Source organism: Erithacus rubecula (genome assembly GCF_903797595.1).
Source record: "Erithacus rubecula genome assembly, chromosome: 3".
NCBI lineage: Eukaryota > Metazoa > Chordata > Aves > Passeriformes > Muscicapidae > Erithacus > Erithacus rubecula.
The window spans coordinates 41,677,264-41,703,664 of NC_136689.1; the positions used below are offsets into that span (position 1 = coordinate 41,677,264).

At 38.3% G+C, this 26,401-nt stretch overlaps 1 protein-coding gene across 2 annotated transcripts in view; it reads left to right on the forward strand.

Annotated features, from left to right (window-relative positions):
- The first annotated feature begins 11,577 nt into the window (after positions 1-11,577).
- Positions 11,578-26,401, forward strand: part of ATP2C1 (ATPase secretory pathway Ca2+ transporting 1) — a 63,169-nt gene continuing 48,345 nt past the window's right edge. Inside the window, exons 1-2 of one of the 2 annotated variants that reach the window (XM_079302025.1) lie at positions 11,578-11,789; positions 12,812-13,034. In XM_079302025.1, the coding sequence (XP_079158151.1) occupies positions 12,927-13,034 (108 nt within the window). In that variant the 5' untranslated portion in view covers positions 11,578-11,789; positions 12,812-12,926. Of the gene's footprint in view, positions 11,790-12,700; positions 13,035-26,401 lie in introns of those variants that run through there. The other variant, XM_079302029.1, reaches the window with a different exon arrangement.

Below are 26,401 nucleotides of genomic sequence, written 5' to 3' on the forward strand. Positions count from 1 at the left end.
TGACCTTGTCCCACCATCTGATATGAAATTAGAAGGCAACTCATTTCACTGGAAACAACCAGTGAAACCAGACCAGACCCCTCTTCTAATGCTGAGATGAATATTGTGATTTACTAATTTATATAATTGGCTCAGCTGCTCCAGATGGAAATTCCATCTCTCAGCCAGTAGGGTTGGAGGTGAAATGAGAGCAAAACATTTTCCACCCATCTGCAAGCTCCAAAGGAAGGCTGTAACTTTGTGAATGCTATTCCTGACTAATTCCTGGTGCTATTCCTTTAAAACGACAGTGTTAAAATTTTTTTTTCATAAAATGGGTAAGAGCATTTCCATTATTTTCAGTGCAATCAGAATTTGATGCTGAAGAGGAATAAATGTAATTTCAGAGTGACTTCCTTGACAGTAGAGACCATATGCCCATGATTTACCTAGGAAATTATTTTTCTAGTGCCTGAGAATTTCTGCTTTTCATTCTGGTCAAAATTGCTCTATTGACAATGTTTATTCATGACACATTGCACTATAGGATAGTCTTCATTTGCTGTGTTTGCCTGACAGAAGTGACTCAGTGGGACAATTGTGCTCTTGAGTAAATGATGTTTAGGGCAGAATGTTTGAATTGTCCCTTGACTGAAAGAGCATTGGAGTGCTGCTTGTTGTTTCTCATTCTGGCAATTTTTGAACTTAAAAGGTGCTGGGGAGTGCTTCAGTTTTGCAAATACATATGCTTTTGAGAGACAAAAAGAATAATATTGTAAATTGCCTTTTTATTGGAGTTTTGTGACCTAGAAAACAATATTGCAAGTGTGACAACTGTTTTCCAGTGAATTTATGGCCATGTTCATATATGGCACCCCTCACAACATTATTGGAGGTATTCTAGATTTACACAGAATTGTTTAAGTTGGAAAAGACCTTTAAGATGAAGTCCAGCCATTGCAGACATATACAGGAGCTGTAGAAAGTAAAGCCTTTTATTTTCAGTCAAGATGTCACATGCATCATGTTCTTGTAAAATGCCTTCAAGTGTCCCTTCAGCTTTTGGTAGAGAGGCTCACAGCTGAATCTAAGAATGGAAGTAAGGCTTGGTTTTCATGTTTTCTCAGAAAATGCATGTGGTAAACGTCCCTTATGCTACCTGTTTGTCTACTTCTATGCCACTTACATGTGACCTGTATGTATGTGACAACCACTGGAGAAAATACATGAGATAGTTTTGCAGCTCAGTTACCTTCTGTAGTTAAAAGCTGGAATCTAGGGCAGTGGGCAGAAAGAGGTTTTGTATATGACTGTTCCATCATTACTATGCAATGAATCTGTGGTGACAAAATCCACTTTACAGAGCATGATGTTCATTTCAGCACAGTGGTCATGATGAGGCTGACTGGGTACTGGCACTAAAAGATCCTCTTACCCTTGAGTGAGATTTGGACTGTGTTTTTAGCTGCCTGAGATTCATATCTCATGAGTAGACAGCCCCTTGCAAATGCATCAGATAAATTATGCACAAACACTCTATCATGGGAAAAAAAACCCCAGATTCAAATGCTGCTTTCCTTTCCCCCAAAAGTGCTTGTTTCTATCCACACAATCTTCTCCTATCTCACACAGTACATTTATTTTATTTCCATTAATAGGCACTCTGTGCACTCACTTCATCAAGGGAATGAAATAACCCAGCACTGTTGAATGAAATACTGATACAGTAGAAATAAATGCAGATGTTTCCTATATGCAGGCTTCACAGCTGGTTAATTGACAGTCTATACAAATGTTATTTTCTGGCACCACTAATAATGTTTTTTTGCTATTTGGGTCATAATCCATTTATTTACAAAATCTATCATTGCACTGACAGTGGGGAGTACAGTGTGCTTTTTGTAAAGTCAGTCTGCAGGTTGTTATTTAAAGCAGAGTCCAAGGCTCATGAAAATATCCCAGGAGGTGATAAGGGAAATTGCATTGAGACAACAGAGCAGGAGGTTAGCATCCTATGCTCTGGAACGGCGAGATATGAGAAGCAAAACAGAACAGTAGTAAATCCCAGGGTAATGGCATCATGTTATTTCGTGGAATGCCGTAGAAAAACAAATGCAAGGAGAATAGTAATGTCTTACACTTGAACTGCAAGCATCTATAGGCAAATTGAGTGACCCGTGTGCTGAAGATGGGTTTTAAGTAGAAAAATGGGGGAAGAAGAGGCATGACATGCTCTGCTAGCTCCAGGTGTGACTCCACTAACTCCACTAGAAACCCTGTCTTGAAATGATCTCCTGAGAGTATGAAATGCAACTCTTCATTCTCCCACCCGAGAACCATAGCAGCTCAGAAGCTCAAGACCAATATTCCGTGTACAGGAAGCCCTCGAGGTGACTCTTGACAGAGAACAACTGAAATGGAATAATGAAGAAAATGGAGTCTTCCCTTTTTTCTCAGTGTTTTAAAGCCAGCCGAGCACCTGGCATCAGCTTTCTGCTTCAGATAGGGAAGTGGACATCATCTCTTACAAGATAAGCTGCTGTTCGGGAAGCAGCAATAGCCTGGAGTTGCTTCAAGCAGCTCAGGGTAGGCTGGGAATGCACATATGTGCCACCTTAAGCTGGGCCTTGTGGCATTTATTCCCAGCTAACTTTCCCAACAAGCTCTCATGCTCCATCCCTGAATACTTTTCTTGGTGTTGCAGGGTTCCCTGCACTTCAAAAGGCAATGCAACTAAGATATAATGGCAGAGCATCCTCTCATCCCATTGCTCATTCCCATTGCAGAGACATGGGGAAAACTCCCTGTGTTTGACAGCATCAGAGGATGATAGCATTCTGCCAATGTCTTGATCTGTCCCAGCTCTGCAGTGTTATTTTCCAAATTTCCCCACAATCCATAGAGTTAGTGAGCATTTCCCAGTTAAATGGTGCACTGAATATCCCAAATAAAGTGACTGTAAGGTAATTTGTTTTGCTGACTGACAAACTGTGTACTGTTTCTCTATTATGGAACCTTGACTGAGTCTGGAAACAGCATTTGAGCATGTTTGGTGTATTGTATCAATCAAAATGGGGAAAAGCAAAAGAAGGCGTTCCCCATAGAAACACAAGGTTACAGTGGGAACACCAAGTCTTCTCTTGGTGATAAATGGCACAGACACTGTGATTGCTCTGCTCTTGTGCAATAAATTTTTACTAACATGTCCCTTACTTTCCTTTTTTAATCTGCTCAACATTGTGGCTGCCAGATTTCACATAAGTGAAACAAAACACACTGCACCATTTTTTTTCCCAAGAGTGGTTTTCCTAATATCTCTAAGCCCAAAATTTTATATTTGCATATGAACACAGTAGTATCAAATAATTCAAAGTAACTGATATTTCTATATCAAGGTCTGTTCTCAGTTACTGGTAAGAATTCAGAAGTAATTTAGCTACACAAATTAATAGTTTCTGCTTTTTAGAGTGATTAATAAAGGAATTCAACAGTCAGAGGAATGGTAAGAAGGGGAGCTCATTGCTACAGGATTCTGTGGGCACTAGCAATTTTTATGGTTTCTTAGAGGAATTAGAGAAATTAATGCATGAGAAAATAATCTGGACTGCCACACCTAGACATCCCTCCTGATGCAGGAGCTCTGTCTTGACAAAAGTACCTGGGGGAAGCAATGCTGTGTGCCTGCTCTGCTCTCAAGTCAGTTGTGTGTGCATCTGCTAAAAGCCCTTGCAGGAAGCAACTCTCAGAGGAGCTCTGAGAGGGTACAGCTGCTCTTGTGAACCACTTCTGCCAAAGGGTGAGACCTGCAAAGAAAACCCCCAGAAATGTAACTTGTGGTACAAGAACACAGCAGAACTCCTTCTGTTTGGCAGAAATGGGTGAGGACAATCTCAACCTCATGTAGGACTCAGTGAGATCCCTCCTTCCTGCCATTCATGCAGGGTCTATCTTTGAGCTCAGGCTCTGGTTCCCAGCCAGCCCCATGGCCATGCCCATGCTTGGCTGTGGACCCTTCCCACTCCCTGCCTGCTTGTCTTTTGTCAAGTGAATCTAGCACATGTGGTCCCACACACTGGGAGAAAAAGTATAGGTCTGACACAGGTCCATCACTGATTCCTGTCAACAAGTTTCAATCTGTTGGGGAATCATGGGGGTCATTTGGATCATTTCTATGGTACCTTCTGCCTCTGCTAGAATTGAACCATGTTCAAGCTCAGGATAAGGAAGTACATATAGCAAATCATTTAGACAAATTGCCTCCCTGGTAAACCATCAACTTATATTAAAAAAGAACCTTTCAAACATTTAATATTGCATCTTCTATGTGATTTTTGTTTTAATAAAAAATCCATTTATTAATCTCTTCAATATGTCACATTTCTGTTTCACCCTCTCTATAAATGTGACATCTTTTACTCAAACATTTGGAGCACTTTTCCTGTCTTTTCACAGTTTTACCTCATTGGCCCTAACCTCAGAATTTTGAATTTTTTCTCTCTGGCTGATTAATGATGTTTCATCCCTTTCCTTTTTCTAGGGAGTAAGTTGGGGATTTTCTAAGTCACTACATGTTGATTCATTTGTCTGTTTACTAATCCTGTTTCTTTTTTTTTTTTTAATCTATATCCTCCCCGTGTTTTAGGTGAAAGGCATTATAAATGGATTAACAATTCTCTCCCTGCCTGCCAAAATAACTGCTCATAAAAGTCTGGTTTCTAATTCCTTAGAATTGATGAGGGACCTTTGCCCTGAAGCATTCAGTTTGATATCCCAGCCTGCACCTTTATTATGAATGTTCCCATTATACACTCACTTGTTCAATATTCCTTTGAATCTGACTAACATTTGACCCCTGAGATGGCATGCAGAAAAAAAATTCCACATTTTAATCACTTCCTATTTTATTCAAAAGACTACTTATAAAACAGACTTCCTTCCTGTGTTTCAGATGTGCTGTACCTAGTCCTTCCATAGTCTTTCATTTCCCTCTGTGTCTGTCTCCTGCCAGCTCTAAGCAGTTTGCATCTTTTCAGTCCTTCTTCCTATAAAAGCTTTTGTAGGCCTATTCATGACCACTGCCTGTCTCATGTCTTTCCATTCCTGCAGCTAGTTTTTGTGAGGTGATGATACCTCTGACTATGGGTGCTCTCAGTTAGACACATCCTTAGTTTGTGAAACAGAAAATAATACAGCCCTCTATTATGCTCTAGGCACACTTTTTTGATCATCTGTGCATAATGTGAGCAGTAGCTTCTTGATGTCTTTAAAGTGAATGTATATCCTCTGCACTAGAAATCCAGGCTATCCAAAACTGACAGATAATTCAACCCTAAAATAATTTTTGGAGTGTGTACAAGGCAAAAAAAGAGATTGACACATAGGTACTAGGAAGAGTGTCCTTTGATATATATACAGGTAAAATCTAAACCAGACATAATTTTTCAGAATCCATTTTCTGAATGTCTTTTTAGTTTCAAATACCATTCTTCAAGTCAGATGCTTGCCAATTTACAACATGAAATTCAGAGCCTGTTGGGCAAGCTTTTGTTCTAAACTATCATGCTGGTTCTTCATTTTAGCTGTATGTAGGTTTCTAACACATTCTTCTTTTAATCTGATCGATAGATAAATGAACTACCCTGAGAGACAGATTTTTAAAATGGAGTCTTTTATAAAGTAAGGTATGGATTTTTTTAGTAGATGATAAGCAGCTGAAATATTAATTGCACCTGGAGTTTAGGGTGCTCAGCAATTGGCCCTTACTCTCCACTAGCTTTCAAATGACATATATGCTTTCAATTAGATCCTTTACATCCTGTCAGTGGCAGGATTCACATTCTCCACTGTAGGATAAGGCACATTTCATGTACTCACACCATCTCTTCTCTTCTCTTGCTTGACTCACATACCTCAAATCTGAGATCTTCACAGAGACAAGAGGAAAAAAATCTAGAGTTACCTAGCAGTAATCTCCTTAAATAATATACTAGGCTAGTTGTTTAAGTGAGAAGAAGGGAACCTAAGGTGAGCTCTTGTAAAGCAAATATTGCAATCCTTTTTCTTTCCTCCTCTGTGGTGTGTAGTATTCATTTAAGAGAAATGTTCCTAGGGAAATATTTGGAAGGGCCTTGGAAAAGGAAAATAATTACAGATGATGAGAAGATGAGAAAAAAGTTAATTATTTTTATTTTTCAATTGTTGAATTATCTTGAGAATGGTAGGTACATTCAGAAAGAAGAAAGTTTTGCATAGGTATAAAGTCACAAGAAAATATAGCAGAATAAATTGTGCAACAAGTTTGAGTAGTAAAGTTAAATTGCTAGAAAGGGCTACTTTCACTTGAGTGCAGAGACTCCTTAATTTTCAGGAGAAAGTTGTATGCCAAATCTGGCAGAATGCAAGCTGCATTTCCACGTTCTTTCCCAAGTTTGACTTAGCTAATGCTAAGTCTTTAAAGGTGAATTGCTGGAATCAGGCTCAGTTTGAGAAAGACTTTCCTGTTTTTCTACAGTCTCTTATGGTGCTCTTAGCAAGTACAAGTCTTGTATCCATAAGTACACTTGCAGATCTAGTCCTTGGTGTCAAGATGCAATTTCTGCAGAGCTTGTACTTTAATAGGAGAGGGTTTTCTCAGTAATTTGACCTTGTGTTTCTCTGATTATGCCTTAAATAAGTGCACTTGTTTAGAAACTGGACTGTACTGTAAGTGTTCTTCACCTTAGCCAAACCTCCAGGGGAAGTGCTTTTGTTTAGAGCTCTTCTGAGTAAGATATGGAAATTGTTCAGATGAGTCCTCTTTGGAGATGGAAGAGTTGTGTGTCTGAATAAAGGAAAACTAAAGAGTAAAGGCCCCCTTCTTTCACCCTTCAGACACTTTCTGCTGGCTAGGAGCTTAGTGGGTCTCTGGATGGGCTGCTACCTGCTTTTGAGTGAGTGAGGCAAATTTGAGGACAGTAACACTGCTATAGGAAGATTAACTGGGCTAGAAAATGAGACTGTGGTGATGTTATCACTTAAACCTTGGATGAAAGACTTAGAGGTGAGAAAAAGCTCAGCTGGCTGCCAGGTTCACATGCAGTGAACTTCTGCCTGGCCTTTCTAGCCCCACTGCTCTGTGAAGCACCCTAAAACTAACCCCAAATTCATCAGTGCAGTGAAGAAGAGGTTTTCATGCTCCTTTGAGACAAGTGTGAATAATTAGTTGAACTTTTTGGTTCAGAGTAAGTTAATATGCTGCAGTATATTTTGTGTTTAGTAGACAAGTGAAAACACACTGGATTTCTGTTATCTAACTCTACCATGGCTTCTTGTTGCTATGTGTGGGAAGCTCCTTCAGGAAGAATTCGGTAGGAAAAAAGCCCTTATTAGCTTCATAAACCTGTAACGGGAATACAAAATTGCCTGGGCTACAGTGTCAGGATAATTAACAATGAAACACCAGTGGTGAGGGAGCTATCAAATACCATATCTCTGAATCAGTATCAGGTCTGGTACTAATTAATGAAAGCACTAATTAAGGTTTCTATTAAACAATCTGGAAGACAAAATGAAGCAGCATTGATCAAATTTGTAGAGGCTAGGCTGTAACTACAGAATGATTGATCAGGAGATTTTAGAGCAAGAGGCAAATTTTAAATAGGGTGTGATTTTAATTTAGATACATTTAAACAATGCACTAGAGGGTGACACTGTATAAAATGGAAGGCTGCTGATTAGAGCTCATTAACGCAAAGAACTAGGAGAGTGGGTAACAAATGGGGCCCAAATCCCAATACCATGGAGCTTTAAAAAGACAAATAGCTTTACTGGCTGTGCGGAGTGTAAAAGGTAGGTCGTTTGTAGGACGGTGGCTGTAAGAAAATCTATTCTGTTTCTGGTGCAGCAATACTGGTGTAAAGCTTCAGCCTTTTTTCTTGTGAAATTAACTCTTTGATTGTAACCTCAAGGTTGGATATTAAAGGAATTAAGTTTCTGAAAGCGGTGCTGGGCTGATAGTTCAGTGTACACAGCCTCTGAGGGGCACGTGAGCACAGTGTGTTCCACTGACAGCCACCTCTCAGCCATGATCACACACCCTGCTTATGATCCATTGACTCCTGATGCATTCTTTTACTTGGCACAATGCAATGGGAGGAAGCTGCTTTGGTTAAGGAAAACACAGCAGGACATAAGCGTAGAAGCCTCAGATTCTGTCTACCATCTTATCAAACTGTTCCTTCCTGTTCCTGCAAACTGAATATTTGATATTTTGTTCTGACTGGGCACAGTAAATCAGGTGAATGTGAAGAGCATATCCAAGGAAAGAAGTTTTAAGAAATGGGTGCAGGATTTTGAGCTTTATTTTACAGCTGGGGTCTCTCTTTTCTGTAAGTGACATCATCTAGATTGAAGACCTGGTACAGTAGAAGTACCATTGCAGCCAATTGCTCCTCATGACTTTGTACTCTTGGGAATTAAGGAAGAAAAGGGGGAAGCAAACTGCTTCATGCATTTTTGGGAGAGGAAGAAAAAAGTCTGAAAATATTTCAGCATCTAGAAGGAATTATAGACCAGTTATCTGGTCCAACAATTTCAAGCAAGGTATTGGCAACCAGACTTGTAGTATATGTAATTATTTGATGTCTGTGTGAATGCCTCTACACAAGAGTGTGTATCACATTTGAGAAGCATGCTGGAAACTCAGGCATAATTTCTTGCAATAAAATGAACTATTATTTTTTGGCACTGCACCAGCAATGAATCTGTATATTTGGGAATCAGTGACATTTCTTTAACCGTATCTCCTTTCTTTAAAAAGCACTTCTATGCAGAATTAATGATGCCATTTGCATACCCTTAGGGGTTTTTTTTATAGTAATAGCTTATAATTGCACAGAATTACGGAATAGCTGAGGTTGGAAGGGACCCTTTGGAGATCATGTGGTACAATACCATGCTCAAAGCAAAGTCAGAAAGAGCAGACTGCACAGGACTGATTGAAAGACTTTGAATTTGTCCAAAGTTGAAGACTACACAACCTTTCTAGCAGCAGGTTTCAATACTTCATCATTTTAACTGGTTTAACAAATAATTATATTTGGATGGAGCTTTCTGCATTTCAGTTTCTGTCTATTTTCTCCAGGACAAGGCACTGCTGAGAAGTCAGGCTCCTCATCCTTCATTTCAGCCTCTCAAGTATTTATGCATATTAAGAAGAATCCCCTGAGTCTGCCCTTCTTCAGACTAAACAGTCCCAGCTCTCTCAGTTTCTCCTCCCATAATTGATATTCCAGTCCCTTAGATATTTTAATGGCACTTTTCTGGACATGCTCCAATATAACCATGTCATTTTTTGGACTCGGGAGACTGTGACTGGACGTGGAACTAAAATTGAAGCATTAAAATCCTAGAAAATCTAAATTAGTGATGCATATCAAAGATGGAGTTTGCATAATTCAAAATTTTAAAAAAAGTAACTGGATCAATTTTTAACTAGAATTGAACAAAAAAATCCTGATCAAAAATTAGAAATAAGTTGAAAATTAGATTAGTTGAAAATCTTGAACTAACAGCTCTGCTGGAGTTACTGCTATGTATCAAAACAGTGAGGTGGGGGGAGAGAGGAAGAAGCGAGTTCTTGTTCTGGCAGCACACAAAGCCAAAAGGCAATACTCCCTTTGTACATATAGGATATGCTTCAAGGACCCAAATGCTGTGGCTTCCTTGGGATAGAGGAACTTTGCAGTGAAAGGCTTTAGACGGTGTCTGGCTGAGATACCAAGGTGGTCAGAGAAGACAATTGAACAGCTCACAATGAGCAAGAATTACACATTGTTGCCTGTCCTGCTGCCAGCAGCTTGCACTGAGTGGTAGGACAAAGTCTATGTTTGTTCACCAGCTCCTTAAATGTGTTTTCAGGGTGGGGATATTTTGTATACAAGCAGTACCTGCATCTGTATAATTACACACATATACCTATGCAGATGCATACATATCTCTGTTTTGGTGCAGGTTTTATTCACTCAGTGAAAAGAGAATTATTTGCTGCTATTACACAGGATCTGGACGCTGCTTATGGATTTTGGCTGTTAGTGATATATTTTATTATTGTCATTAGAAAAGCTTAAAATACAGGGCAGGGGTTGTCTAAGTGCTGTGTGGGAGGTGTTCAATTCACCCAGACTGAGACCACAAGAATTAGTTGAACAAATCTTGAACAATTCTTGTTGATACTGGATAGTTGCCAGGCCAGAACTGAGAAGTTTAGTGTCTGTTGTTTGCTATTTTCTGAGCACATAACAGATCATTATTTTAGTATAAATGTGATCCATTCCTAGGCATAGTTAAAATGTTCAAATTTCTTCCATTTTCTTTTAAACATATCATGGCATGGGAAGTGAGGGAATTTCTTTAGTAAAAATGCAGAGCACAACAAGAAACTGTTCTTTCAGGTGTCAGAACACATTTGGAAATTTTGTCACATTATTTTACACCAGAGAAAGGAAACTTTTCCACTAAAACCCTTAAACTAAAACGTTCTGACAGCTGATAGTGTTTGTTGAAAGCCTGTCTTTGCTTTTCTTGGCTTGTTACTGCTTTTCTTAAACAGGGTGGAGGGAGGAACATTGGTGATAAGTACTCACTGACTTACTCTTGACAGTGCAAATATTTCCTAGTTAAGAAATCTTTCTCTCTGTTTCAATGAAGGTCCTAATCAAGGAAATGTAGAATTCTGATATTTGGCAAGGTATGGCTCAACCAGGAGATGTTCTACACTTCTGAGGCTCCATCCACCTGGATTACTGCAGCTGTCCCCCTTTGTGCTCCCTAAGCACCCATATGCAGCCTAGAAGGGGTAAGCAAGTGCCTGCTGAAACACTCTTGTTAATCCAATATGAAACAAGCCTATGGCTCCCATTCCTCTGGAAGAGCTTGGTCATGCACTTCAGAGCTTGACAAAGGAGCATCTTCAGCCCAGTATGATTTTGCGGGAATGGCATGAACATAACACTGTGATTTTAGGTATAAATCTGAGGTTATACAAAACAAATATGTCCTTGTATATGTCATTTTAAAGGAACCACTACAGCAAAGTGGAACTCAGTGTTTTCCCCTACCTGATCTTTTATGCCTGTGGCTTGTGTTTTTGCTTTTGCTATCCTTGTCCTTCTGTTTGTGGTAATCCTGGCTTTGCAGAGCAATTAAAATTCCCGTGCTAGGATGTGTCACTGATCTTCGTAACATCCCCCTGGCTTCACAATAATGAGTGTACTTGGCAATTTACAGTGCTGACAACTTCAGTTTTCTTCCTCTGCTGCTCAGGTGGTCAAAGTCACACAAGTGCCAACAAATTTTATAAAGCATAGGAACAGTGCTTCTGACTCAGCAGGGCTTTCTACCAAAGTGAGGGAAGGAGAGGTATTGTGCCAAGAGTCAAAAATTGGCTGGCATCTCTCAATAGGAAGTGAAACAGGAAGATCACCTTGTAAGCAGGCTTGGTGCCATCCAAACAGATGGGCTGAAGTATAAGCAGCCAAACAGTCACTTAGGAACACAAAAAGGAATTGTTGAAGGCACATTTCCAAGCATGAAATGTCAGAACATTTGCCTGTGTCAAGCATCAAACCTGAAGGGAGGGATATGTGCAAGTAGTGTGGGATGAGTTAACACTGAAAACAAACATGTAAATCTGTCTTGGATTCTTTCCTGAATCCATTGAAAGATTTTTTTTGTAGCTGTGAGACCTAGAAAGGAAGAGTGGGAGAAGAGTCCTGCAAAGCAGTATTATTTCACTACTGTATGGATCACTTTCCACAAACAGTGCTGACAAAGTAAAGAAATTATTTCTCTTGCCTCCCACAAATGTTGATGTGCAGGAGGAACATAGTATTCTCTAGCTGGTTAGTCTTTAGTAGCTGTATTTAATAGCACCAGGATAAACTGGGTAGTATTAACCAAGGTCTAAATAAGAAAATGATAAAATGGCCTGGGTAGGGTGTGACCTTAAAATAATTTGTTATGCACAGACACACACCTCAGGAAAGACTTAAAAAACTTGGAGTCATTGACTGTGGAGTTGTAGCAACGACTGATTTGCTTTACTGTAATAAGAACCCAGCTCTGTGACTTCTCTGCATAAAAGGTCAACAATAACAAAAGAGAGAGGGAGACATCCAAACTTCCATACCTCTGAAAATCAAGAATTCAGGATGATAATTGATGGAAATGTGCTTTGCTGCTTTTCCATCCACTACAAAAGCCAGACAAATACTTGTCTGCTGATTAAAGGTGCAAAGTAGGGAAAGGGTCATAAAGACAAATGCAATGACTTGAAAGGAAACAACTTTGCAGGTAAGATTCAAGGCAAAGCTCCAGGTTGCAAGCTAAGCTTTATCTGAGCTTGCACTATTATACTCTGTAACTGGTGCCTTGCAGTTCCAGTTTAGAAAGCAGGGAATGAAAGAAAGCATTAATCTGACTGAAATCCACATAACAGGATTGTGTGTGAAACAAAAGTGAAACCAGACAGTGCAGTCGGCAAAATACAGCTTGAGGAGGAGGGGTGAATGTGCTGGAAGCAGCAGTTTTCTAACCTCTTTACTGCAGCTGAACAAGCTTTAAGCTCTAAGAGGCATCAGGCATAAGGAGGGGTAGGGAAATCAGGACCTAGTTACTGTTATTTGATTTTTGCAGCAGAATGTTCTTACCAGAAGCTGTTTGAGCAGGCTGCCAGGGAAATGATTTGCATTTGGTAGAACTGCCCCTCAGTTCTTGCAGCTCGCACTGCCCTTGTGGCACTTTAACACTAGTCATTTGTTGGAGGCTCTGCATTTGATGTTTTGATTTTCACCAGTTGCTCTGCAGAAGAGGATTGTGCAACAGTCGAGGACTACGAGTCTTTGGGAAGAGGCAGAAAACATGCATTCAGAACTCCTGACAGGGAACCAGTAAGAGAAATTGCCTAAATTATGGATAATCTGCTGCATAAATCTGTCTTCTCCTGTTTTATAAAGCTTCCTATCCATGTGATTTGGAAACTTATATCGACAGTGAAAGCCAAGAGGATTCAAGAAAAGGTAAAAGCAAATAAAAAAAAAAAGATAACTACTTCAATTGTAAACCTGGGAATGACCTAGCTATATCTTAAAGGGGAGGATTACAAGTTTAGCTGCACTGTTTTCTAAATGTCAGTATCTGTGAGTAATGGTTCTATTTAGGATTTGATGAGAGCACTGTGAATTTGAAAAAAATTTGCTCTGTGAACAAATAATTTTTGATTCTGAGGAAATTACTGGACACTTAAAGCAACTGGGGTCTGAGACCACGAAGCTTTAAGTAGTCATTATCTACCTTTTGAAGATCACTGAAGTCCATATTTCCTGCTGTCAAGAGTGGTTTTCAGTGTAATTCCAGTTCATCTTGAACCACTCATCTTCATAGTAGCTGGGCAAAAAAATTGTTGAACTTCCTTGTATTCAAGATAGTCTTGAATCTGCTTGTTATGCTAAGGGGAGTATATTCGATAAAATTAATTCCTATATAGGTATATAAAATAAACCAGACCTTCCCTCTTTTAACTCCTCTCTTAGCCATAAGCTTTATGCTGTGCTATTCTCTATTCTGTAAGGACTTCATGTTTGCTAAGAGGTTTTCATTCTTCTGAGATCAGGTGTAGGCACTGGTCAGTATTTGGGCCCTTTGTCATGTAAATCTGTGTTAAATAAAAGGTTGCATTCTTGGCAGTAGGGCTTGTAACCTGAGTTCTTGAATGTTTTGGTAGATCACGATTTCTTGACTTAAATGCAACATGAATATCCTTAGGAGAACAGAATTGTAATCTGAAGCTGTTGCTGTTTCACGAGGAAATGGACGCTGTTTAGCATGGGCGGGGGAGAAGGGGTGTGTGGAATGAGGCCATCTCTGATGAGTTATTGTTCCTTTTCATCCAATGTGTGCTGGATGTTAAGCTGTGTGATGAGCATTCAGAGGAACTCCATAACAAGAGCTGAAATTCTGCATTCCTTTGAAACAGTTAAACTTCTTTTCTCTCTGTGTGTGCTAAACGATGCTGAACAGCATACTTCTCCAAATCAGAGGTCATCAGGCAAAGAAAGACACATTCCTTTGCCATGATATATTTTGGAAAAAAAAGTACCAGGGCTCTAACTGGCAGGGGGTGGGTGGGAGGGAAATCTGCTTTTCCTGTTTTGGTACAGTAATGTTCATTATTTTCTTTCTTGCTCCTAATGTTTTTACAATGGCTAACAGCTCAAGCACTGCATGCTTAAAGAAACATGGTGTTCATTCTCCTTGGGCTTGTCAGATGTTGGCAGGGCTGATACCACATAGTAACACTTGCTGCTTTGACTCTACAAAGACAGAGTGCAGTTTTGCTCTGGAGGCTGCCCTGGTGTTGAAAATAAGCTCTTTATTTCTGAGGATCACATTCTTTTATTTAGTAGGGTAAGTCCTTGGCATGGTTTGCTTAATACTGACTGAATGCCTTTTAATAAATGTTACCAGGAGATAAATGCTTTTTTCTTTCTTCTCACTACTCACCCTTTACTGACCTCAGTGGGCATTAAAGTTCCAGAGATCTTAGAACATTCTAACTGTCTATTGTCATGTTCTGTTCTGATATATTTTGTCTGATGCACATAATGGTGCTTGTCCAGTCACAGAGGCAAAAAACCCAAGGAAAGAATGAATGCAGGGCTAGTTGGCTAAAAAGTTTCCAGTTGTTCAAGATTTGTCCTGAAAGTTGAACTTCAGAGGATGCACAGGCCAGTTGTAACTTAAACATTCATTGGTAGAATTGAATGAGAGAATTAGAGATTGAATTAGAGAGCAACCTGTAACTTGATGCTAAATTTAATCATTCCACTTGCATAAGGATGTGAATATCCTTAGTGCAATATATTTCTGGCATTGCTGCTTACACTGCTGGAAAAAATCCACTTAATCAAAACAAGCATTGATGTGGTTATTAGCATGTTAGTCCCGAGACACAAAGCTTTATCAATATAAAATGAACTGAATGTGGTGCTACTATTCATTCCCTTTACATTGCTTGATATTGTGCACTGAATGTAATGAGGCTTGTTGAAGAACTGCTGTTCACTGTGATGTTCCAGAAAACTTATGCATCCTAGGAGACTTGTTCTCTGATCAAACATTTTAAATGAAATACAACATTAAAATAAATGTAATGGCTACAATCTGAGGTTAGCTTTGCATGCTCACTTTAATGAGTTGCAATTTCCTCTGCAAACTGACAACTAAAAAATCCTGTTTACCAGTTGCTTAGAAACTGATCATCAGTAAAAGCATTAGACATCAAATATCTCAGTAAAAACTAGAGCTGGGAAATAAATATGTATTGTTTAGAAATGATGGATTCTGGAAATTACCATGGATTTTCATGAAGTCCATGACATAAACAGATTATAAGAAGGACATGTGTATAGATAAGAACATCCAGATTTATACTAAGAAGGATAAACTTCCTTGCTTCAGGTATACAAAATGGTTCAAGAAGACTATTTCAATACTGGCAGTGTATTAAATGTTTCTTTTCTTGGATCACCTTCTGGAATCATTCCTTACTGAACACATGAGGCCCAGGAGCATGGACTTCAGGGAGTATGTGTATGATCCAATAATGGAATTATTTATAGTCTTTGAGATTTTTCTCTGATTTTTAATTCAAACTTGACTGTTTTAAAGCAAAGAAATCTGAAAGCTTTTTAACAGCCTTACAGAAATGGTATGAAACTGTGTTTTGTGGCTACATGGTAGAGTTTGTTTGAGAGTAAGTGACATTTTAACAGCATAGTTGAGTTTAGAAGGTAATTCTGGTTAAATGAGGCTTTTATCTAGATCTCTATAGCTCTTTATTAGGGGAATATGCATTTCTTTAAGATCAATTCTTATCTAATTCTATACGTTGAATGTTTCCATTAAAATTATTATGATAAAGGTATGAGGTTTTTAATATTAATTCAGTCTGAGTAAGGAAATGAAACATGCCACTTATTTTCTTGTCAAACATAAAGGGCCTATTATTTCAACACATTTAAGTGGTCTCTCTGCTTAGATAAAAAACAATAGAAGGCATGTATGTGGCTTGTTTAATGGTGTTTATGCTGGCAGGATTATCTCCTTTCCTTGAAGTCATTTTTCAATTCATTTGGCAAAGCAAGAGATTATTTTCTTTCGCCTTTCTTGCTAGTTAAAATATATCTCATTAACATTTGAGGAAATTACTTTTCAAGAGTATTGTAAGGTTACCTCTTTCCAAAACATGGCCATAAAGCTTTTACTTCCTGTTGAAAATTCCAGCTGGACCCAGATAAAATCTTTTCCTGGAAGAAACGACAGGATGCTTTTTTCATTCATAATCAGTTTCCAAAGGGTGTGTGACCAATGCTAAAGGAAATGGAAGAACCATCATTTTGTGCTGAGAAACCACCATCTCTTCCCCTGAATCCCAGGAGTAAACAGACATTTCTTACATCATTTCCAGCCAATGCTTCTTTAGAATTATTTCTCAGCTACACACCAGCCATAAGATGAATACTAAAATAATTTCTCCAACTATTAGTTCCTGCATAAAAGTGATACCATCAATGAGGTTCTATACAGGAGAATTAACAGATGGGGCTTTGTCCTTTAGGGATCCCACCAAATGAGTTTTGGGAGTTCAGAACTGAGGCAGCATGGCGTGATTTGTACATTGTGCTTAGCATTGACAGTATGTTTCTTTCACAGTTAACACAGCTGCTTTGGCAGAACCCCTTTTTAGCCTCTTTTCTGGAGGAAGTGAGGTGTATCTGTCCCTTTCCTCCAGTAACTGAAGCACTAACTCATGGATAGAGAGTCTCAAAGACGTGAAACACCCACACACTTAATGAAAATGAGGCTGGTTGGTAAGAGGGGAGGCATCCTATTAAAACTGCCTTTAAGAGCAGCATTACATCAGAGAGATCACGCAGGGGAGAATAATCATCAGTGCTTCGAGTACTGGAAAAGCTTCCATCAGTGTTTGCACCTCTCAAGTATTCAAAAGAATAATTCCCAAAGCCTGCCCTGGAGAGCACACCTGAGAACATCCTTGACTCCTGTCCCTGGTAGTGGTTGTTTGCTGCAGCTCAATCAGTTTACAAGTCAGCAAACCAGAGGACCCAGACTGCTGGAGACCTGGCAGGGCATTCCCCTATTCATGAAGGACCTATTGCCATTAAAACATATTCCTCAAGTTTACCAATCAAATTAATTTAGAAAGCAATGACTCAATTGAGAGTAGAGTTGGATAATAGTGTCTATGCTGAGTGGCATTAAGCTGTCTTTCCTTCAAATCTCTGTTCTAACTGTGATAGGCAGGATTTGTAGGTCCTTCTAAGGTCTGAGTAGGAACAGAGTACAGATTCTCTTGTGAGGATGTCCTTCTAACAACTTATCAGATGCTTGCTTGTTTAGTGCATTGTTCTTTTGCCTTATCTTTAGTTTTCCTCAAAAATGGCAACTCTGTTCAAGTCAAGGTCTTATCTCAAAGTAACTGAGGATTTAACACTATCTTTGAGAAAGACAGTGCTTACAAAGGATGGGTCTTTAATCAAGGAGAAAAAAGCTCACAGACTGCATGCAAATAGGATACAAGATATCACCTTTCAATCTGTATTTAACTTCTGAATAATTTATCTGCTGTCAGCCCATACTCTGAATTTGTGGTTAGAAATGCTTATAAAAGACTTTATACAGATGAAATAGACATTATAGTCCTTGTGCACAGTTTGGAAGTTTTCTGTTACATATACAGTCAGACCAAAATAAAGAAATAATTTCTTACAGCTTTAAAATCTACATTAGCTGAATCAAATTGGCACTCTTCATCTGCAAATGTAATTATTGTATGCCAAGCAACATTAATGTAATTGAATCTGACATATGTTTGACACACAGTTCCTGAAATTACAGGACTACAAGCATTTAAAAATACACATTACATGACTTTTGCAAGAAACAGCTCTTCTGAGTGGGAAAAACTTCAGACATCTAGTTAGCCTGGAGAAGAGACACTGAGGATGCAGCTAAAGGGTCTGAACAGGACATGATTTAATCCAGTAAAAGATGTGGCAGCTTTTGCTGAAATAGCTGGCACTTGATCTCTGCTCTGAGATGAACACCACCTCCCATTCCACACAGGTGGAAGTGATTCCACTCTAGCATTCCACTCCAGCTGGGAGTGATGCTGTCTCTTAGTGTGGAGAAATGTGTCTCTCATGAGAGATGGGATCTGTGGTTGTTAGTGTTGTAATAACAGTGATAATGCTTTTATTATGGCTGTGATAGTTCAAGTACTACTGCTGGCTTGCAAAAAAAAAAAAAAAAAAAAAAAAAAAAAAAAGAGGAAGAAAAGAGAACAGCACTCTGGCTTTGTTTTGCTTTTCTAAAGATTCCTACATCTAAGGATGCATTTGGTGTAGGTGCCTCAGGTTTACAGTGCAAGTTCTCTATGAAATACATGAGTATTACAATGACATAGTACTTTGCTACTAGGGCAGCTAAGAAATCCGTAAAACTATTAATGAAAAGGTCATTGTAATGGCTTTATAATATCTAGTTAATTTTGTTTAATAACAGTGGTATTTTTACTTCTTGGTATGTAAAAACTAATGTTTATGCTAAATTTGAGATGACCCTTTAAAAATGCTGCTTGCATTGAATGACTAAGGCACTCTGATTTTTGTGGTTAAGCAGAAGCTTGACTAATTTTTCCAATGAAACATTTTTCCTTATTTTTCTTATTTGTGTTCTGAAGCACAAAAAGCTCTGAGTGTTGTGCATCCCTGGGATGTGGTATCTCCAGAATATTCTCTGGGGCTGATGGATAGTATGTTGTTTAATATTTTATACTTAAATCCATTGTGTCAAAAGAATTACTATGATCTAACTGTTCCTTTCAGTTCACAAATTCTTTTAGAAATCTCTAAATCTGAGAGAGATGGGTAGCTCAGGTATTTTCTTTGCCACATTACCTTTTCCTAAGCTCACTCAGTTCAATATTTGAGAGAGTGCATCAGAACAAATCCCCATTTGGCCCGATTTGGCTTTGTGCTAGACTTTCTCCTGTAGTCACATAGAAATTCCTGTCAGGACTGTATGAAGTTTTCCAAGGATGTGTAGATTCTTTGTTTTTTACCCAAAGCAGATTTTCTGCTTGAATTATAATCAGTGGCATCAAAGCTTGAATGTTTTGCCTCTACAGATAAACATCTTTGTTGAATCACCATCTTATATTTCAGTCATAGGCTAGGTCTTCACTGCTTTGTGTCAGACATGAGCAGACAATTTTCCAAGCATATGCTATGTCAATCTATATAGACACATTTTAAGATGAGCAGGTTTTGGTGCTGCCACAAGAAACCAGCAACTGATACCAACCACTTGAAGAAACCACTAGGCTAAGCAAGGATCCTAATCAGAAGGCACTGAGCTTTTGCCTTTTTCACAAAAGCAAAAAAGAGCTGTTTTCCAAACAGTAATCGTAGAACTTATCTAGCTGCTGGTGGACTGTGGCAGCTATTGCCTTATGATTTATTCACATTCTTATTTTAATATGTTTAAAAAGTCAATGCCTATTTTTTTTTGGAGTCTAAATTTGAAATGATTTGAAGAAATCTTACACCACTGACATTTTAAATAGGATTGTAGTACACTTCCTGAAATACTGGAGGTTTTTTAGGCATTTTTTGTGACACAAATATCACATCAATCAGATATGGCCAGATTGAATGGGGCTCTGAGCAACCTGGTCTAGTGAAATGTGTCCCTAACCATGGCAGGGAGGTTGAAACTAGATGATGTTTAAGGCCCCTTGCAACCCAAACCATTCTGTGTTTCGAGTTCTTCGTGTAGGCCAGCATCAAGACTGAATGGTTGCTGCTGACAGCTGTTGCTTGGGAAGGGAGGGGGGCACCTGACTGCCACTTCTCAAATCTAGTGAAATGAAAAATCTTAACAGAATAGGCTGTGCAGTAGAAAGCTTATTCCCTCTTTAATCCTTAAGCTCAACTTCTACAGCTTTATTTAATAACTGGTAGAACAGTGTGTGTAAACACAAGTATGTCAAGGATTGAAAACCAAGAGAAAATATTTGAAAACTAAGATATTTTCAATTACTGAAGCTTTATTTGATTACAAATGAAACAAATTATTTGCAGCTGAAAAAAAAAATCTGTCTTATCCCATGGTTTTTCTCTCTTTTTCATGTAAGAATATGTCAGATGCCTGTCAGATACAAATGGATTAGATTTAATTTTTGGAGCCTTCATGTTAGCATTTCTAATGTCATGGGGAGACAAGGAACCCAGCAAAGCAACAAAGCTTAGGGAGCATTTAAAGTTCTGAGACAGTCAAACAAAACAGATGCTTGGTTCTTGTTTTCTTAAGTGAATTTCCTCAGCTGTGCCCTATCGAATTAGCTTCTTGCACCATCAGATGTACCAACCATGTGCTACAGTCAAGAGGAACTGTGCTCATGTGCAGTCAGCAAAACATTTATTTATTTACATTTCCCCCCAGGAAATTAGACAGAAATATAGCAGCACTACTTTTTAGCATACTTTTTAAATAATCAGAGCAGAAACTGCTCAAGAGGCATTAAAAAAGGCTAGGTGAAAATGCTTTTGAGTGTTAAAAATTTCAGGATTCTCAATTGCAACCATTACAAAAATGAATTACCCTTTCAAATTCTGATTTCTTTTCAGAGAAATTTCATTTGGCCTTTCTATTCAAGTCTTGAGGTTCATGCCTTCCAGATTTTCTATTCAACTAAAGGGATTAGAAGGTTTTTTCAGCATAGGAAAACTTCTTTTATATAATGGCACCATTCCATAAACCAGCTTGCAATATCAAACAATACGATATTAAGGCCCAGGAACTACAAAAGCTTAAACAGAACAGTGTTATAGGCATCAGGCTTTGGGTTGTAACCTTCCTCTGGCATTCATGCCATGTCAAACCTCTTTATGGTATTTGCTTTGCATCCACAGGAAGTTTGTTCCAGGCAGCTAAAGCCTATGATCAGCCCTGAAAACGAAGAAGGGAATCCAAATTAGAAAAAGCAATCTTAATGATAGTTGTCATCTTTCATAGCAACACATAGCATTATCACTGAGGGCTAAGATAAAAAAATATTTGCAACCATCCTATGTATAGGACTCAGAAGGGCTGGTAGTGCTGCTGGAAACTTTTAAACCTGACCAAATTTCAGGTAGCTGCTCCTTCAGTTACAGTGCTGCAAAAGACTCTGTGTTTGGGTAGGGCTAATTTAGCATGGAAGGACAGGATGCCATGTCACAGCTATTTTAAAAGGTTGCTTGGAATTACTGTCACCAGTGACTAGGCTACATCAAAATCATTTAAATACACATATATATATTAAAAAAAAAAAAGAAAAAATAAAAGAGAGAGAGAGAGAAAAGAGTTCTGTTTAAAGAGATGTGCTTGTGAAGCTTGCATACCTGCAATAAATCTGAAACACATCAGAAAATATTTGCTAAGAATTTCCCATTGGGATCAGAAGCCATTGTGTGCAGAATTGAAGTGACTTCAAAGAAGTGAAACATGAAGTGACTTGTTTTTTCTTCAGCGTGGATGTACTTCTTTAGGTGGTCCAGGGCTTGGTGGAGGAAATGGTGCTATTCCTTTTGCTATAAACTGCAAAAGAAAATGCTGTTTTAGAGGTTTTGGCAAGTGTGAAAATGGACTTTATTTTTCCTCAAAAATTTTCAGTTTCTCTGCTACAGTTCTTTATGCTTTGGCCCTAGGAACTGTATCTTGATTACACTTTGTAGGATGTAACAGCTGAACTGATGTAAAGCTTCATTTATTCAAACCTATCTCTCTCCCTTTAGATACTGCAGTAAGGCTATGGTTTCAGATAAAACAGACTTTATAAACAGGAAAAATTGTAACATCAAGGTTAGTTTGTTCTACATCCTTTATAATCTGTTCCTGGAAGTGAAAAACATCCAGCATCACTGGACATAAATGTTAAAGATGTGAGGCTGTAAACAACCAGAGATCAAGTGTTAAAAAAGGGAAAACAATTTGGAGTGAAAATTGTGGGAGACATGAAAGATGAATTCTTAAAAGCACCTGGCTGACTGAAATCTGTATCTAATGAAGAAAATACTCCATGAGTTCTGTTTTGCAACTCCAAGAGAAGCAAAACCAAGATTCTCGATGCATACACACGTAAGTGATTTCTGATTAATCCATGTTGCTACTACAGGGTCAGAGGCTTCCAATGACTGTTTTGTTTTTTCCCTGGATGGATGATTTTCTACAGGTGAATGACTGATGAATCAGAAACGTTTACATCTTGGTATCTTTTTATTTCTGCATATTAAATAAGTCATAGATACATGGTTGGTATAACATAATAACAGATAAACTAATGATAAGCAGATTTATGATTAAGTAAACCACAGATATAATAGGAATCATATAAATATAAAATGTACAATATATTTGATGTGATGTGATAGATAACATAACAGTATCTTAATGCAACCTGAGATAATCTTCTGACCTTAAATTTATTATATAATATATGAAAGAAGTAGGATAAAAAACATGCCTCTCATTAGATATCAAAATATTCTGGTCAAGTTTTAAATAGTATATATTCAGGGTTAAAATTTACTTTACGCTGAACTTCAAATAGGAAATAAGATTTTCACTGATTTATCACTACCAATTTCTGTATTCTATTTTTATAGAGTTGTATCCTCAGAACTCCTCAACAGATCTGGATTAGGCTGGAGGCCTTCAAAGATAACATGGGAGCTGCCTAATTTTTTTCCTGAATGAGAAATGGTTTTTCTTCCTTCCTTATGAATAGGCAGTTGTCATGCTGAATTGTACTGAATGTCCCCACTAGCCAGATGGTGGGGAGGAGGGTCTATGATACGAGTTTCAACTCTTTTTAAATTAAATCCTCCTCTGGTGCTTCTTGGCTTGTTGCAGATGCACAGAATGCAGCTGACATTATTTGTTGAATTACTGGGAGACAGAGGGGCACCTCAGGGCCCTTTTAGCCTTCCCATTGCAACAGGCTGCTAGAATATACTCTCCCAATTTATATATCGCTATGGGGTTTGTCCCTCCCATATCCACTCCTGTCACTTTCAGCTGGGGCTGTATCCAACGTTTGGTGATGCATGAACTGGGTAAGTGATCCATTATTTAGAGTCAGTCTACCAAAGATGGTGATGTTGCTTGGTAATATTTTAGCACCTATTTTCAAGGCAGACAGGAGCCTTCTGTGAAATGTGTGCTTGTTTTTTAATTCCCTTGTGCTGAAGTTTGATATTCATTAGCAGTGGTCTGGAAATACACCCAGGCACTTGCTCCCACCTCCACTTTGCCCTAGCACAAGCTTGTGTAGTTGGATAGGGAATGAGGTCAGAACAACATTGTTATATTTGGGTATTTTTTCTAAGTGTACTTTACTAAGTTTCTAAATGTTACATAACCTGTGTATGTGGTTTTTATTCCTCCCCCTTCAGCCTCATTGTTAACTTTGACTAAGAAAGCATCTGAATACAGATTTAGTCTTTCAATTCACCAGTTGGGCCTATCTCAAAGCTAGGGGTCTTTACAATAGAGCACATAGTTGCAATAGAAGCAGGCTACATTAATTGCTTTTATCAGTAACCTTTACCAGCTTTAAAAATGAGCCCTCAGACCACTCTTATAAAGACATAAGAGGTATATCTGTATATCTGACTCAGTTTATATGAAAGTTGTAGTAATACTAAAAAATAAAAAGTATATGGGCTCTCCTGTAAAATAAAAGTTTGCAACAAATTCTTCCCAACCTGAAAAGCTGCCACATGCTTTCACTTGATATCATTTTTGGCTCTGAGTCTGAATAAAATTTCACAGCCCAACATAATATGCTTAAGTGTGTTATCAAACAAATCATCCTATTCTTGCCAGAAGCTGAAACTGTATAACTATGTAAACATCTGTTTATTAACTATCAGCCCCTCACTGAGTATTACCTTTGCCCTGTTTTGCTCTCACCCATAGTCTTGAAGAAGAATTTCCAAGAGAGTCTTGGCAAGCTTACTTGTCTGTAATATATACAGCATTCCTTAAATTCTTGGCACATTAACCTTGAATCATTCAAATGAAAGTACTTTGCTATTGCCAGATTTTTTTTTTTAGCTGTTTATAGTTTCATTGTTAAAATGTCTTCATTCTCCACCACAGATAGCTTGCTATAATGTAACTGAAATAATTTAAAAGTAAATGGAGTGCCCTTCTTTGCCATGTAATAAATTGCACTAAATCCAGAAAGACATCAGCCTTTACTAGGGAAGAGTTTCCCACCTTATGCTGCATTCAGGCCACAACATGATGGCAGCTGCAGCTGGCAATGCAGAGGAGTGGAGTCTTTGTCCTGTAGCAGACATCCTAACAAGGCATTTTGCCTGCCTCAGCCAAGACTTCCAATAGTAACTTGCTTCACAGCATATTCCAATTATAGAGCACAAGTTTCTTGGCTTTCTTTTACAGGCAATGTGAAACTGGATCTTTACTTCACAAAATGTCTCTGGAAATGTGAAGCCTCCAGTAGATAGGATAGAGGCACTTGTGAGAGCTTCCAGTTTAGCAGTGAAACTTTCACTGCAGTAGTTAGCTTTGAAAACAGTCACTGAGGGGAAAACAGAGACAGCTGAAGAGCTCTGTTACTCCTAATTAAAGGGAAGGGAAACCTCTCTGGAAAATGTGCAATTAATATTTCTAACTATTTCAAAATAGTGCAGGCGAAGGGAGAAAATAACAAGTATTGAATATGTGCATGAGATCAAAAGTATTAAAGAAGAAAAGTATGGAACATGAAATATAGGTTTGAGATAAGTTGACTGCCATGGTCAGAAAATGAATTAACTTTGTCTTTTCCTGAAGGATAGATTAAACCTGATTTTCTTGAATGCTCTGAGTATACGTTCACAACAGTACAAAGTGATTAAAGGTTTTATTCCTGTCACTGCTCTACACTGCCTTCTTGCACAGTGTAGTTCTGGTTGTTCAGCAGTAGAGCCTTTTTTGAGGCAGACTTTCTTCTTGGCTAGATCAGTCCTCCAGAGCTGGGTTATCAAGAGGGGAGAGCGGCAGGGCCAATGCAGAACTTGGCACCAGCAGAAGGGCAATCACTGAAATCTGATTTTATGTCAATTTAAACTGCTGCAGTGCTGCACCCCTTCTCTGAATGTAGAATATTGGTAGGGATGCTTCTTAGGGATGGGATGACAGGGTTAAATTCAAGTGTTTTAAAAATCAGTAAAATATAATTTAAGACTTCCATAAACTAAAGTTCCTTAATTAGCATAATTGCACAGTGTCAAGACAGGGCTGAGCTGAGGTAATTTGAAAATGTAGTTATGTTTCCTACATCTTAACATGCTCAGAATTATAAAATTAAATGAGCACTTATTTCCTCTGGGAAAACTGTATCACTTTCCTTCTTTGAAATTTGAACTGATTTTACACACACACACACACACACACACACACACACACACAAAACCATTTGAACTTCAGATGGACTTGCCTGGGGTTTTCCCCTGGAGAATCTGATTTGGAGATGGGGAGTTTGCTTCTATCTGCTATCAGTTGACCAGCATGGATGGAAAGGATGTGGAGATGAAATTTGCAGCACAGGCTTTACCAATGACGTGCCATTTAAAGAGTGTAAATGAGAAGCTCCAATATAATCTCTCCCCTGCCCTGACTCCAGTCATACAAGTACTCTGTAAAAGCACTGGTGAGTTTTTGACTTCCAGATGAAAGACAACAAAAAATGAGATGAAATCAAATGAAAATCCATCTCACCAGAAACCATTTTTTCTTCTTCAAACAATTTTTTTCTTCTTCTATGAAAGCTGATTTATGCTCAGTTTATTGAGGGCTGCTTAAGTCATACCTAAAGCAAAGTAAGCAAGCAGTGGAGAAGCCTGTTTTGACAGAAGTATCTATTAACCCTTTCTGAATAAAACTTTAGTTCTATAGAAAACTTTGTCCATATTAAAATATTATCAATTATATGGCTTAGAAAACATATTTTGTTATAATATATAAATAAATTCTTATGAGATTAGTAAAATTCATCATAGATTTCAGTAGCATTACTCAATGCTGACAGACTTTAAACAAATGCATCTTGAGAAGGATACTATAAAAACAGTATTTTAAAAGGATCTGAAAGCTCACTTCAGAGCAACAACTATTTCAAGCGCTGTTATGGTCTGAAAAGTGACTTCAACAGAATTCTATGTAATAAATCCCTAATCTATGAACCATACAGTTATAGGTACCCTTATTATGCTTAAAATACATTTTACTGCTTTTGGTAGTGCTGTAGCAC